General features: G+C 40.4%; 2 protein-coding genes across 2 annotated transcripts in view; both read right to left on the reverse strand.

Moving 5' to 3' along the window:
* zgc:101664 (uncharacterized protein LOC450064 homolog) overlaps positions 1-5,811 on the reverse strand; it is a 6,527-nt gene extending 716 nt beyond the window's left edge. The window contains exons 1-3 of the mRNA XM_061672684.1: positions 5,177-5,811; positions 2,707-3,203; positions 1-278 (exon numbers count right to left, since the gene is read on the reverse strand). The exon at positions 1-278 is cut by the window's left edge and continues 716 nt beyond it. Coding sequence (XP_061528668.1) covers positions 75-278; positions 2,707-3,177 — 675 coding nt within the window. The 5' untranslated portion in view covers positions 3,178-3,203; positions 5,177-5,811 and the 3' untranslated portion in view covers positions 1-74. The remainder of the gene's footprint in view (positions 279-2,706; positions 3,204-5,176) is intronic.
* A 1,760-nt stretch (positions 5,812-7,571) lies between these two features.
* On the reverse strand, positions 7,572-13,702 carry LOC133400216 (serine/threonine-protein phosphatase 2A catalytic subunit beta isoform). The gene is made up of 9 exons (XM_061672658.1): positions 13,533-13,702; positions 13,288-13,430; positions 12,136-12,174; positions 11,849-12,019; positions 10,562-10,735; positions 10,393-10,482; positions 10,147-10,308; positions 9,885-10,003; positions 7,572-8,215 (listed from the first exon to the last, which is right to left on the reverse strand). The coding sequence occupies exons 2-9, from the start codon at positions 13,387-13,389 to the stop codon at positions 8,143-8,145; spliced, it is 930 nt and encodes a 309-aa protein (XP_061528642.1). The 5' UTR covers positions 13,390-13,430; positions 13,533-13,702; the 3' UTR covers positions 7,572-8,142.
* Positions 13,703-14,322: the final 620 nt, after the last annotated feature.

Consider the following 14,322-nt stretch of genomic DNA (forward strand, 5'->3'; position numbering starts at 1 on the left):
TGACACTCCACATTGTGCTTCATGAGTGTGCTTTTGGGTCGCCATGGCAATGAGGAGGCTGCGTGAAGTCATCGCTACAAGCTGAGGATATCTCCAAGCTTGTGCACGTGCAGCCTGATGCTGCCCAACAGCTGCAGACGCCCCTTGAGGAAGAGTCCCACCTGCTCACAGTACGCCACGTCGCAGAACACCCAGATCTCAGCCCGCTCACGCTGGATGTTGGCGTTGCACGTGGGCAAGCCGCCTCGCCGGGTGGCCCTGCTCAGAGCTTGCCACACCTGCACCAGACAGCAAGATGTAGGTAGGATTAGTGAAAATCAACATGACATCATTCCAGGAATATTCCAAAAACAGTGAACCATAGCAACATCGTAGTTTATGGTTTGCGCCACTGCTATATCGCACATTTTGAAGCCATCCTTTTTTTGTAGGGTTTTAGAGTATACCGTACAGGCAAGTCCAAATTTAGAGTTGTGCCTTTGCTGTAGTACCATGTGGAGCAACATGAGGGACAACATTGAGGTCTACTGAAGAGATGCAGCATCATTAAGAGCAAGAAGAAGTACTCAGTCACTAACTAATCTCGAGTAGATGTTCCCACAAAAGAGAGAAAATATGCTATTGCTGTATGCGGTATCACTATGTGTTTCTGCTCAATGTGTGTAGCAACTGTTTAAAGGCTAATTTTCACTAGCCTGTCTATGGGGTTTTGCATTGTTCTCATTCACTTCCATTGACGGCTGTTGAATTCAAATACCCATGTGAACATGGAGCCCTGGCAGTGAATGAGGTAGCTAGTGGAATTTCACTAAATTAATGTATATGGTTTGGTTGAACATTTTGGTGCTTAATTTATATATCCATCCATTCATCCATTTTTTGAGCCGCTTCTCCTCACTAGGGTCGTGGGCGTGCTGGAGCCTATCCCAGCTATCATCGGGCAGGAGGCGGTGTACACCCTGAACTGGTTGCCAGCCAATCGCAGGGCACATACAAACAAACAACCAGTCGCACTCACATTCACACCTACGGGCAATTTAGAGTTTCCAATGAACCTACCATGCATGTTTTTGGCATGTGGGAGGAAACTGGAGTGCCCGGAGAAAACCCACGTAGGCACGGGAAGAACATGCAAACTCCACACAAGCGGGGCCGGGGATTGAACCCCGGTCCTCAGAACTGTGAGGCAGACACTCTAATCAGTCCGCTGCAGTCCCGCATTTCATTTATATAAACAATTTTAATTCTCTTTTGTTTTATGCATCAGTTTTACAGTAAATCTCACAGCTTGAAGCAAGCACCGTTTGCCTCTTAAGGAAAATTTGTGCGAGCAAAAGAGAATAGGTGTTAGGGAATACTTCAAAAAGTGTGTTCGAATAAGTTTAAATGTGTTTAAAATAGGGAGGCACAACGTCATATTTTTCAGTCCTAGTACGAGCACAAGGACTTACGTTTGAGTACTCGCTGATAATGCCATTACGTCTTGCAATTGTGATGACAATGTCTTTCATTTGAATCAAATATTATTAAAAAACACGAAGTTTTCCTAAACATGGCATAAGTTTCCCTCAAATAACCTATTAGAATAACAAGTTATCATTATTGGCATTTTACCATCTAACTGCATGTTTTTCTTAGTCTTGCCACACATTTCACTTGAATGTAGCATTTCAGTTCAAAAATTGCGGCAGGACAACTAACTAAAGTGATAAATTATCACACCTTTGCTTACGTCTCTTTACTCTGGACAATGTTTTAGAAAGAAGGAGGTTATCTTTTCATAAAAAGTGTTACATAATGAATTAGCTCAAGAATTGCCACAGTTATCCAAATAATGGCGTTGCAATGAAAGGAACCACTGATTTAATGAGCCATTCAGAGCTCCAATTTACAGGTACGTATACTAAAATCTGCATGGCTCAATATTTAAAATTATACAGACGCACTACTGGCTGGATCAACCAAGCAACTGATGAAGCGGAGCAAGCGACGGGGCTGGATAAACTCTGCTTGCCAGATGGCCTGACACTGCAACTCATGGGGCGGCTACCTCCGTCGCCATAACACGCGGAGATCATATCATCCATTTTGCAAAGCATAATTTGCAGTCGGCTAAAAATTCTGTCATCTGTGTTTGCTGTGAAAAAAATCTCCACACGGATGACATGGCTCTTACCCGGAAGATATACTGTATATAAAGTGGTATCTGTGTCGTAGCATCGGAGCATTTTAACTAATACTGGTATCGGTCCATCCCCAGTTTAAACGTGTAAAAAAAAAATATATATTTTTTTTTTATATGGTGTCTCTATACCATGGATTTTCACCCATTGCTGGTGGGTCTGAAAATTAACCCCTGTGATAAACAGAGGTTCACAGTACACGCAAAAATTAAGTCAGAGTAAATATTTATTTCTCCCATTTCTGTGGAAGTTGATTCAAGTTAATGTTGAGAAAAAAAATTGCTCGTAAAAGCTTGTTTGACATCAGGAGAAATAAAGTAAATTCCAGAAGGGGGGGGATGAAATTATGTTGAATGTCTTTTTAAAAAATTAAAAATAAATAAGTCAAGGGGAACAAAGTCAAGTCAAATTTAAAAAAAAAATTGATTTTGTGGGGGAAAAAAAAACAATCTGATTTTATTTTAAGGTCATATTGCCCAGCCTTATGACACACTGGCATCAAATGTGACTGCCATGTTTGTACCTTTTCGATGTCTCCTGCAGCTCCACAGTTATGCTGATTGATGACCCACTTGGACCTCTGGTGCGGGTGCAGCGCATGCACGGACAGGGTGTGATGGAAGCGTTTAGAGAGCGATGGCGAGGGTTGATGCACACCTTTGGCAGCCAGCACGTTCCAGGACCGCTTGACCGCCACCGCGGTGACAGCGATGCGCTTCTTGTCAGAAGACAGCGAGTTTGAGGTTCCAGAGACGCATACACCATCTTTTGAAGCCTCATGGAGATACTTTAAATCAGCCGCCTTGATGACGGGAGCACATTTTGCCGGTCTGATGGGGGGGGGGCGTTCTGCTGATGAATAAGAGAACCACGGCGTGAAGACGGGAGGAGGCCGGCAGACAAAAGGCTCAAGGAGCTTCTCTGTGGTTGCGATTAAATCACTCAGTCCATCAGAGTCTTCAAGATGATGATGAACAACAACATCCTCCATCATCACACCTCATCCTCATCATGTAATCGCTGTAACAACAAAATGTTTAGACAATGTGAAGCTCGCAGTGGCATGCTTTGCATGTACCTGGGCCTTTAGTGAGGAATTACCCGAATTAATCCACCTCTTACTTTCACCACTATCACGTAGCAATATACTATAGAAATATGCACTATAACAGCACATAACTGTACCACATACATTATATGGAGAAGTTCAGAATAAATATTTATCTGACTAAAAAGAAAAACATAAAACCAAAGACATCATACTCACCAGAGATGCTGATTATAGGGCTGGCCGATTTGGCCTAAAAGTAAAATCTCAGATTTTTTTACCCCAAAAATTCGATTTACATTTTTTTTCCCCCGACTCCCCCCCTACTTTTTAAAGAAAATAAGTACAAATGACAGAGATCTCTAAAATGTTTCTTTTATTTTATCAAAAACTTAAAAGTTATTGTTATTTTTTAAATCATTCACAATATAAACCTTGAATTAAGTGAGAAAAACGATATATCGCCCAGGCCTGGCTGATTATTAAATGTAGTCATGTGTGCAGATTACTAGTGTTTTGCTAGTCGAACTTGGCTGTAACGGTTTTGCTCTGACCGACCAATCAGATAACAGAAAAATGCTGTGGTGATTGTTGGCCCTTGTGAGGCAAATTTGAATTCTGATTGAATGAAGTAACAGTATCATTGCTAATGTAGTTGAAGTTAAATAGGCCAGCACTACTGTTTCTGAAGGGCCTGGTCAAATTAGATTGACATGGCAACACATTGAGGCTAAAATCTGATTGGACTAAAAAAATAATTTAAAAAAATAAATAATTACAAAAATCTAACATCCACATACACGTACTGGAAGCAGTGCAGCCTAGAGAAATGCTACAAAATTAAGAGAATAGACTGTTGGGAATAATTGAAAAGAATTTAAAGGAACAAATATTAGAATTAACTAAATGTAGGTCAGCCAGCAGAGAAGGCCTTACTGGCCGTGACTTTCCACCATTGAAAGCTCATATAGTAGGTATGTGTGTATCCGCCGCTGCGTGGATGTTGGAAGTAGTCACACAACGAGTTACACTCATGATTTCGCAATTTGAGTAACGATGGACCTGCTGTTTTCAGTGTTTCGCTGCATTCGTGTTATTGACCTTACCACTGCTATACACCACTAATGAAGGCGTATAACACGTGTCCTTGTTTTAATCACGAGTTTGAAATTTTTGCACAGAGCAAATACACTTGTTATAATACTCGGACAAAATTTCCTGTACAAAACCCCTTCAAAAAAACCATCAAGGTGAGCAAGGCCATTTTTCAAATCCATAAGTGTTACCTTTAAAATATTATTTTCTATGCTTCTGCCAAATGTGATGTAACTTGGTTGATATGCACACATATTGTTCGGACTCACCACTGACCATGTTACTCGGACCCACCATTACGACTCATGTTTTCTGTTGCTTCCAATGCTAATTTCATGAATTTTATCAACTACAAAACTGTCTCAACTGTGTAATATTTATTACCGCCTATGTATTTTAACCACGCATAAACCTGCATTCTCTATTTGGCTCTTGACCACTTTTTTGTAAACTATTTTTCTATAATTATTTTATGTTCATCATTATTATATGTTTTCCGTTTGTGTTTAAAAATCTTTCCAATGATACCAGCCTTTTGAAAATAGGATAAAGACCACCATAGTGCCATAAAAAAAACAATCAAAAGCATATCGAAACAGATAAATATGATGTAGACAGCATGAATCTAAACACCCAAACTAGTTAAGTTATAGTCTCTTTGAAATAGTAACTGCTGTGTACTGTATTGTTGTTAGCTTTAGCTACTTCTCGGTAGGCAGCTGAGCAAAGCTTGCACATAAACGTCAAATTGGGATTGTCAGTACTTACAAGGCAGAAGCAAACAGTTAAACATGTTTATACATTTAACTTAACGTAATGAACTAGTAACACACTAAAGTACTGTACATACCTTCACGTTGGCCACCGTGAAGCTGGCAGTTGGCTAGCCGGCGCGGACATCGCGGAGTCTCCCGTCTCGCGATACTTGAGTCAACGTAAAAACGGGCTCATCTAAGCTTGCTGAGCAAAGCTTGTAAAAAACGTGAAACAGGTGTTACTTGAATTTATCAATTAGAAGCCCGAAGCTGGACGTGGTTATACACTAAAATTGATTAAATGTGGTTGTCGGCTGTTGGACTCATCCCAGACAAGCCGTGCGGATGCATCGCCCCCCCCCTAAAAAAACAAAAACACAATGGCCGTGGGTGGTAAACCCTATGTTAATTAGTAAGCAAACTAAATATAGCATCATTACTTTAGAGAGACGAATAATGAATTTATTTATTGGGAAAAATTATATTTTTAGAAAACAGAGTGCTCACCAATGCACAACCCATCCCTTTCTGACAGTCTTGGTAAAAATAAATCAATAAATAAATACATAAAATTGAAATCCCATATTGTTTTAACTGTCGTTACATTTTTTAGTGCCATGATGACAATCTTAAATGAACATTTTATATATATATGTGTGTGTGTATACACACGTGCACGCGGATTCAAATCCGGCCTCGCCTGTGTGGAGTTCGCATGTTCTCCCCTTGCTTGCATGGGGTTTCTCCGGTTTACTCCCACATCCCCCCCCCCCCTCCCTAATTGAAATCCGGCCTCGCCTGTGTGGAGTTCGCATGTTCTCCCCGTGCCTGCGTGGGTTTTCCCTGTGCACTCCGGTTTGCTCCCACGCGAGTAGAATTCCAGCATTAGGGGGCGCCAGAAATCACGGATTATCGCTTTAAATTGCTAACGGTTGCTTGCCAGCACGGACATCTGGAGTCTCTCGCGATACTTGAGTCAACCACGCAGCAACACCTTCCATATTGGCATGAACAGTAGTGATGGGATGTTGATACCTCAAGGACACACTACACAAACTATTGACACACTACACAAACTGTGTCGGCACGATACTGACACTTTATTGGTCACTTAATAGCGACCCCTGCAGTAGTTCTAAAATCATTGCAGGCAAACAAAATGAAAATAAAATGGAAAAGCTTACATGCTACAAACCCAACATCAGCCGGTGAAATAATATTTCATCGCTAGCCCTTTACTTAAAATATGATCTCATCATTGTATAATTTCATTTCCTCAGTTTGTTTGCTGAGTTGTTTATGAGAAGAGTTCAAGAGTTTACATGAGTTAGTATGTAAAATCTAGGAAATTTGTAATAAAATTCAGTTAAAATGTTATAACTTATGTATGGAATTTGTTAACTTTAAGTGTTCAATCATATGAAATAAAAGACGAAAAATTAATTCATTTATGTATTTTTTTTTTTGAGGAACAAACGTTTTTGAAGTGTCTTTGCTCCAAGGCGATTTCTCCTCTTAGACACCAGTTTCCCTGCCTTAGAAAAAAAAACTCTTTCACAGGGTACAGATGAAGATGGTGAGCATAAAAATGTAAGTGCGAGTTGGTACGCTTCAGGAGCTCCCTGAATCCCTCATTTTCAACAATGGTGAGTGGCTGACAGGCCTTGATGATCATGTTGACCACAGCCTCATCCACTGGTTGCTTGTTAGGAACTGCAAGCCAAAAGGAAATATTTTGTAAAAATCTTATTAAAGGACTGTGATTTTTATAAACAATATTACAGTCACACAAAGCCTTTTGTGTAACAGCAAAACAGCATCCAACAAATCCGCAACATGTCGACAGTTTGTTTCCTTAGAAGCACAATTTGGCACCCACTTCCAAACTACACACTTCCTGTATCGGTCACATGATTTTTTTTTTCTTAAAGCGATACAAGTACCAATACGGGGTTTTACTCGTGCGCTCGGCATAGTGGTGATGCACCAGTGTTGTTTGTCCCATCACTAATGATAATCCCTCGTTTATCACGGGGGTCCTAGGTAGTACAATAGTAGTACTGTACATTTTATTTCTTTTGTTTTTAGTTTTTCTTGAGTGTTGTTTTAGGATAGGAAGCATTTAAACTACCATGAAAAATTACAGCATACACTCAAAATCCCACGATATGGAAAATTATGTGCAATGAATATGAAAACGCATCCACAATGCACTGAATCCACAATAGGTGAACTGTGACACAGTGAGGGAACACTACAATACCTTAATGACTGAATTTGACATCTAATTGACTTGTGCTGATCCATAATTGTATATCAAATTTAACATTTAAGATGTAGATTAGTGTATTAATATATTCTATGTAATTTATGACTGATTGTTGGTCATATTACCGAGGCAAACATCTTGGAATGAATGTCAGTTTCATGCTACCATAGTGAGCTAATAAAGGTTATTAGCCTACGGTAAATAAAGAGACCAAGACGTGATGAGTTTGTCAACAGGACATTTTATTATTGATAGTTGTGTGGTCTCAAATTACAGTAATATAGTTGCAGACTTGATGAACAGCGCTGCAGCTAATACTCACAGCGGGACTACTTGAAGCAAACGTTTTTTTTTTCTCAGTGGTCCTCTTTGTTTCGGAGGAAGGAAAAAAGAAAAAAAAAAGAAAAAAAAAAAGCACAAATGTGGCAACGTGTGGTGATGTGGTCGGATAAGTCAGGGATAAAAAAATAAAATAAAAAATAAAAAAAAAGGGCTGAGAGGGGGAGGAAGGATCAGAATATGGCACATTTGGTCCACCTTGGAAGTTTTATTATGTGTTAAAAACATGTCAAACAGAAAAAAAGAAAACATCTTTGTTGCACGTGTAGCACAGCGTTAACGACAGCAGAGTGGAAACACGAGTGTGTGGGGGGGCGAGATGAAAACGGGATTGGGGAGGCGCACTAACTTTAACTTGGGTAATGTTTTTCAGCCAATCGTTTCTTTTCTCCTCGGTACAGTGATGAGGGAGGAAAGAGAAAGAGGGAGACGAACGGGGACGGCGTCGAACATTCACAGGAAGTAGTCGGGAGTGCGTCTGGTCACATGGGGTTCACCACGGCGGGGGGCCGGGTCAAACTGAAGGCTGAGAAGGAAGAGATAGAAGAGTGTTGCTGATAGATTAACTCGTCAGTTGATTGATTGACGAACGGCACTGCTAGGTAGGGCTGCACAATATTGGAAAAAAATGACATTGCGATTTAATTGTTTTTAAAATTGCGATATATATTGCGATGTAAAATAATACGGGATCAGCGCTGGGAAAGTTCATTTTTCACGCAACCTCGTTCAAAGTTCACTTTGTCATTCCAAAAAGGAACAACTGGAATTTATATAATGCGCACCCCCAAAGTTGACCTCAAAACTCTGGAAAACTCTTCTACCTGTGTGTAATCCATTTTTACAATGCATGGTTTTCCATCTACCCGTATGATCAAAATATGCAGTGTTATCTCTATTTTGTTAGTTTTGTAAATAATTATTCTGAAGTTAAGCACTTTATTTGAACAATACTTTCTTTTTATTTACGTGCTCTTATTTTGAAGTTCACAGCCCTACTTTTATTTCGTAAATGAGAAAACACACAGTTGTGCTGTTATATTTGATTACCCAGGCAGAATTCTAAGATGGGTACAATTCTTTAAAGAAAACGAAGAGCCAGGCGAAACATTTTATTTGAATGGGATTCAAATTAAATGGTCAAGCATTTCAGAAAAGCATTATCATTAAACAAAACATAACCATAAATTAATGACGGTTGTTGTTCAGTCATCAGTTGCATTTAAAAAAACAATATTTCACAAATTCTGCCAGGGTATGTAAACTTATGAGCACAACTGTACATATATACAGTTATACATACCCCCTGTCATATTGAAATGAAAGTGTAAGCTACACTTTTTTCATAACCTCTGGGTGGCGGTGGCATATTAGAATTAAAGTGTACACCTTTCTCATAACCTCTCAATGGTGGCATACACTTATAAAATGTCAGTTTTTTTCATTTCCCCCTAAACCTGTGTATAATCCGCACTACTGACTTTTCACAATTTTTTGGGGAAAAAAATGCATATTATACATGAGAAATTACGGTAGTTCAGTTCATTTATTATTATTTTTTTAACGAAGTTCACCGGTCCAAAACCAAACTAGTTCATAGCTCCTTTTTTATGTTTTTGTTTATGTTTTATGTCCATCAGGGGTTATTACCCTCAAAATACCAGCATTTCATTTGCCCATTGCTGCCAAACATTCAGTCAAAATTAATGGCCAGTTTAGCCAGCTTCAGGTTTTACCCTACAATCTCAAAACTTGTTGCTTGAATGGTGTTTTTTTTTTGTTTTTTTTTAAATGATTGTCAAAATAATTGACCTATTCTTGTTACAAAACAACATCAATTCCATATCATAACGTGATTGTACAGTGTTTTAACTAAAGCATTCTGATACAAATAACTTTCGTAGTAATCAATTTTTATGATTACGTATTGTATTACAAAATAACACATTCACTCTCATTTAGGCAGTGTCCCTGAACGTACCTTGTGCCTGCCTAGTTTCATGCTTTCATAGAGCGAAGTGGGAAATCCAGCAGGTGTACATTCTTTTAATATTTTAAGCATGTCCAAACGTGTCCCTCTCCTGGTCACTTTTAATATTACAGACACTGTGATGTGACTATTGCGCGCAAGTACATCATGATGATGATGATGCTCAAGCAAAATATCGTGCAGCCCTACCGCCATGTGTACTTACAAAGAGTACTTGAGGGTATCGTCCAGTTCCATGATGGCTGCCTGGTTCCCGCAGCGGTAGCAGTAGTTGGGCGCACTGAAGATGGTCACCACGTTTTTGTCGTGGCCCCAGTTGTAGCCCTGCACACACAACGCTAACTTAACACACCGCATACACCACACTTGGTCGCCTAGCAACAGGGGCGCCCGCAAGCTCACAGCACTCCGTCACCATGGAAATTGCACTCTCCACAAAAATAGATGTGTCAAACGAGCCAAGTTACCTCCATAACCAGCTGATGGGCGCGCGACACCAGCGTCAGGCCGTTGGCGTGGTTGAAGGTTTCGGAGATGTCCTGCCCGAAGGTGTAACCCGCACCTCGGGGTGAGATGCCCCAGCCGCCGCGGTCATCGGGGTCTGACCACAGCAGGTCACACATAGGGCCCTAAGAGTGAGGGGTGGGGGAAGACAACATCCATTCAGCACACCGATTCATTTCTAACACTGACAATTTGGATGAGAAACCCACCTCATGTGGGACCTCTTGCAGGCGGTCCAGAGCTCGTATGTGGTCCAGGGTGTCGATGGAAGGCGACAAGCCTCCGTGGAGACAGAAGATCTAGAAGAAGAACAACGAGACTATGACACACGTGACCAACCAAGAAGCAAGGAGGGAGGATGACCGCGGCCACACCCACCTGTCCGTCCACCAGCGCGGTGAGTGGCAAGTAGTCAAACAGGTCTGTGAAGTACTTCCACACGTTGGCGTTGCCGTACTTCCTCAGGCATTCGTCATAGAAGCCGTACACTTGGGTGATCTGACGGGACTCGTGGTTCCCTCGCAGGATGGTGATCCGCTCCTGGAAACGCACCTGAATGCACCACGCACACCATTAAAGCTATAACTCTCAAATGGTCGATAATCCATACTTAAACCTCTCACTTCGTACCCATTGCTTAAATATGACTTTCAATGTGCAATAGTAGATCAATTACATCATTATATACCACTGTCAATTATATATCTCCCACATTGCACAAATATTACTGCATGATAATTACACCATATGATTTGTCATATACCACCATCTTAATCTAGGATTTTGTTCTTGCTTAGATTAGATTTAAATTTTAATTCCTCCTCAATGCCACTTTGGTATGTTTTTACTTTGTTGGATATTTTTATCATGTGTGTCAATGTTGCTGCTTTGACAATTTAATTTCCCTCGCGGGTTGAATTACTGAAGTGGATCGAAAAAGTCTATACACCCCTGTTGAAATGCCAGGATTTTGTGAGATAATACACACACACACACACACACACACACACACACAGTGCGTACGGAAAGTATTTATTTTGTTCACTCTTTGTTTTATATATATATATATATATATATATATATACACACACATATACACACACACACACACAATAAACCATTTCAGATCTTTTTCCATCATTAAATGTGACCTAGAACCTGTACACACACATTTTCATGAGGGCAACTGAAAGTAAACAACTGAGAATGTAGTTCCACAAGTGCGCACACCCGCTTATAACTGAGGATGTGGCTGTGTTCAGAATTAATCAATCACATTCAAACTCTTGTTAAATGGGAGTCAGGACACACCTGCGACCATTTAAAGTGCCCCTGATGAACCCCAAATAAAGTTCAGCAGTTCTAGTAGGCTTTTTTCCTGAAATTTTCTTACAGCAAAAGCCATGGTTTGCACAGAGCTTTCACGGCATCAGAAGACTCCCTTTATATAAATATATTTTTACTACTTATGGACAATGTGCACATGCATTAATCAATACCAAAACAAGAGATGCGTCCACCAGATTAATCAGAAAGATAATTTTAATCTGTAGTCCGTTGGAAAAGGTTTTGAAATGATCACAAAATCCTGTCATTTAAACAGGGGTGTGTAGACTTTATATCCACTGTATCGATCTATCTATGAGTAAAAGTCTGGTGGCAGACCTTTAGCGTGACGAGCAGTGTGACCGTCTCCACTGAGTAGTAGCCCCTGTCCACGTAGTCTCCCATGAACAGGTAGTTGGTGTCGGGGGACTTGCCGCCGATCTTGAAGAGCTCCATCAGGTCATGGAACTGACCGTGCACGTCACCGCACACTGTCACCGGGCATCGCACCTGAAGGCAGCACACACACCCCCACCCCGGTCAATTGAGTTGTATTGATGGCTTCACGTTGGCATGTTTGTTGCTCGGTTACGAAGATCAATGTGATGCATGCTGGGAAGTCTCACCTCCTGGACGTTGGACTCCTTGGTCAGAATCTCCTTGGCCTGAAAAAAAAAACAAATGTTTTAAAGTGATGAGGGACATTGGACAAAAAAAAAAAAACAGAAGTGTGTGCTGTCATGTTATCAATCTCCATATATATATATATATGTGTGAGTGGGCATGTGATCTCCAAGCGTCACACACACAGCTCAAGTTCTCTCTTTGAACTGTTTGTAGTTTTGTTTTCAATTTAACAATTCATAATGAATGATTTGCTGTATGGAAAACATAAGATTCACTATGAAAGTAAAAATAATTGTTGTGTTTTAATGACAGCCTTCATTTTGGCTTCAACTCAGGAAAAATGAAAAACAATGTAATGAATGAAAATGTTCAGTCATGGCATATAACAAGCTGAAAAGGGGATGAAAATGTTAGGCAACATTACTGTGGTTCAAGCGTGCAGCCAGTAATTTCTAACAATAAAACAATATGAATGTCTGCTCTCGACTGAAAATCAACAGAACTCGTCAGTAATGTGAGGAGTTGTTGTTTTTTTGTTTTTATTAATCCAGCTGCACTTGTCAGTTCCTCAGCATCACTTACATTAACACTTTACATTTTAATAATTCTGGTTTGACGTGTGTTTGTACGTTCAATCATTAATTCATTCATTTTAATATCAAGGCTACAGTAACGTTTCTTAAGGAGCCTTGTCAGCTTTATGCAATGAAACAAATGAGACAGGGCGCGGTACACAAAATCATAAATGTACAGGACACAACCTCACCGTGAATTTAACTATTACGTGCAACAACACACCCGAGAGAATTTTAACATTTGTCGAGTGAGGATGTGAAAGCAGAACGCGGCGAGCGGTATAACCGGCTCCGTCTATTGAGGGGGCGAGAACAAATTACGCCAATTTAGGGGCTTTATTCACCCATTACAGCGATTAACAAACAAGTAGCGGTTCACAATCATTTCCAAAAATGAAGTAAATATCCATCGCGCAATGTGTTAGACTACGGCACGGCGACAGGAAATGCCCAGAGCCCGGTGGAAATTAGCTGCCTAGCAGCCCGCAGTGCTCCAGGAAATAGTCACAGCCAATTTCGCAACGTAGGCCGGTGCAATGCTAACCGAAATAAACGCAATTCGGCCGACAAACGTACCTTCTCGCAGAGTGTCCTCACTTGGTTTTCCGAAAGCTGTTTGCACTCATTTAGCTGTTCGATCCATTGGTCCAACTCCTTCGTAAAAGATTTGTCTTCCATGACAGCCGCAGTAGCTCCGCTAAACTAGCTGCGTTAGCGACCTAAGGAGAAGAGAGGAAGAAAAAAAAAAAAAGAGAGAGAGGCCTGTTTCGACACTGCGTTAGCCTTTAGCTCGCCGTATTGTTAACCCGATCCAGTCTCACCTAACTGCTCGCAAAATCAACGATTCCACCGACAATTAGCAAGCCGTTCGGTCGAAATTGATCATGATAAACAAGCGAGGATAAATTCGAGCCGAAACGAGACGGGGGAGTGAGGAGGTCAGAAAGACACACCAGAGCGGCAGAAAGGAGGCGGCGGCTAGCCGATGTGCTAAAAGAGCTAGGCGACAATAACATCCGGGCATTTCAGCAGCAGCCAAAGGCGGCGAACAAGCGACCCCGCGTGGAGAGACGGTGAACTGCAAGGTTTTGTGATTTTTTTTTTTTTTTTTTTACCCCACTTTATTGCACTCAAAGAGGGTAATACAAATACATTCAGTTACAGTATGAAGAGCAAAACGGGGATTCTCGTATGTAAGAAGAAAACAAAAAATACAAGAAGAAATAAGGTGCATTTAAATCACATAGTAAATGAGGCATTTATGTTTACATGTAGCAGAGACAAGAAATGAAACTTAAAATAATGAGTAACGAGCAATATGTACTATAATATGTATTTTCCTGGCGTATTTGATTTACTGTATTTTTTAAGGTATGAGAAAAACATTTCAATGTCACAAATAAATCTGGGGAATGAAGGTTTTCTACACAATGAATGAGATATTCACCCAGCAACAAAATGAAGAAATAATGACTGAAACTGAAAATTCCAAGTCGTCCATAAAAAATAATATGACACAGTTCAAAATGTTGAACATCAGTGATTTATTTAGCGATATCCTGTTTTTAAAAAAATATATTTCTGTCCTGAACCATTGAGATATAGCTCAAC

This window comes from Phycodurus eques, chromosome 3, assembly GCF_024500275.1.
Source record: "Phycodurus eques isolate BA_2022a chromosome 3, UOR_Pequ_1.1, whole genome shotgun sequence".
Taxonomy (NCBI): domain Eukaryota; kingdom Metazoa; phylum Chordata; class Actinopteri; order Syngnathiformes; family Syngnathidae; genus Phycodurus; species Phycodurus eques.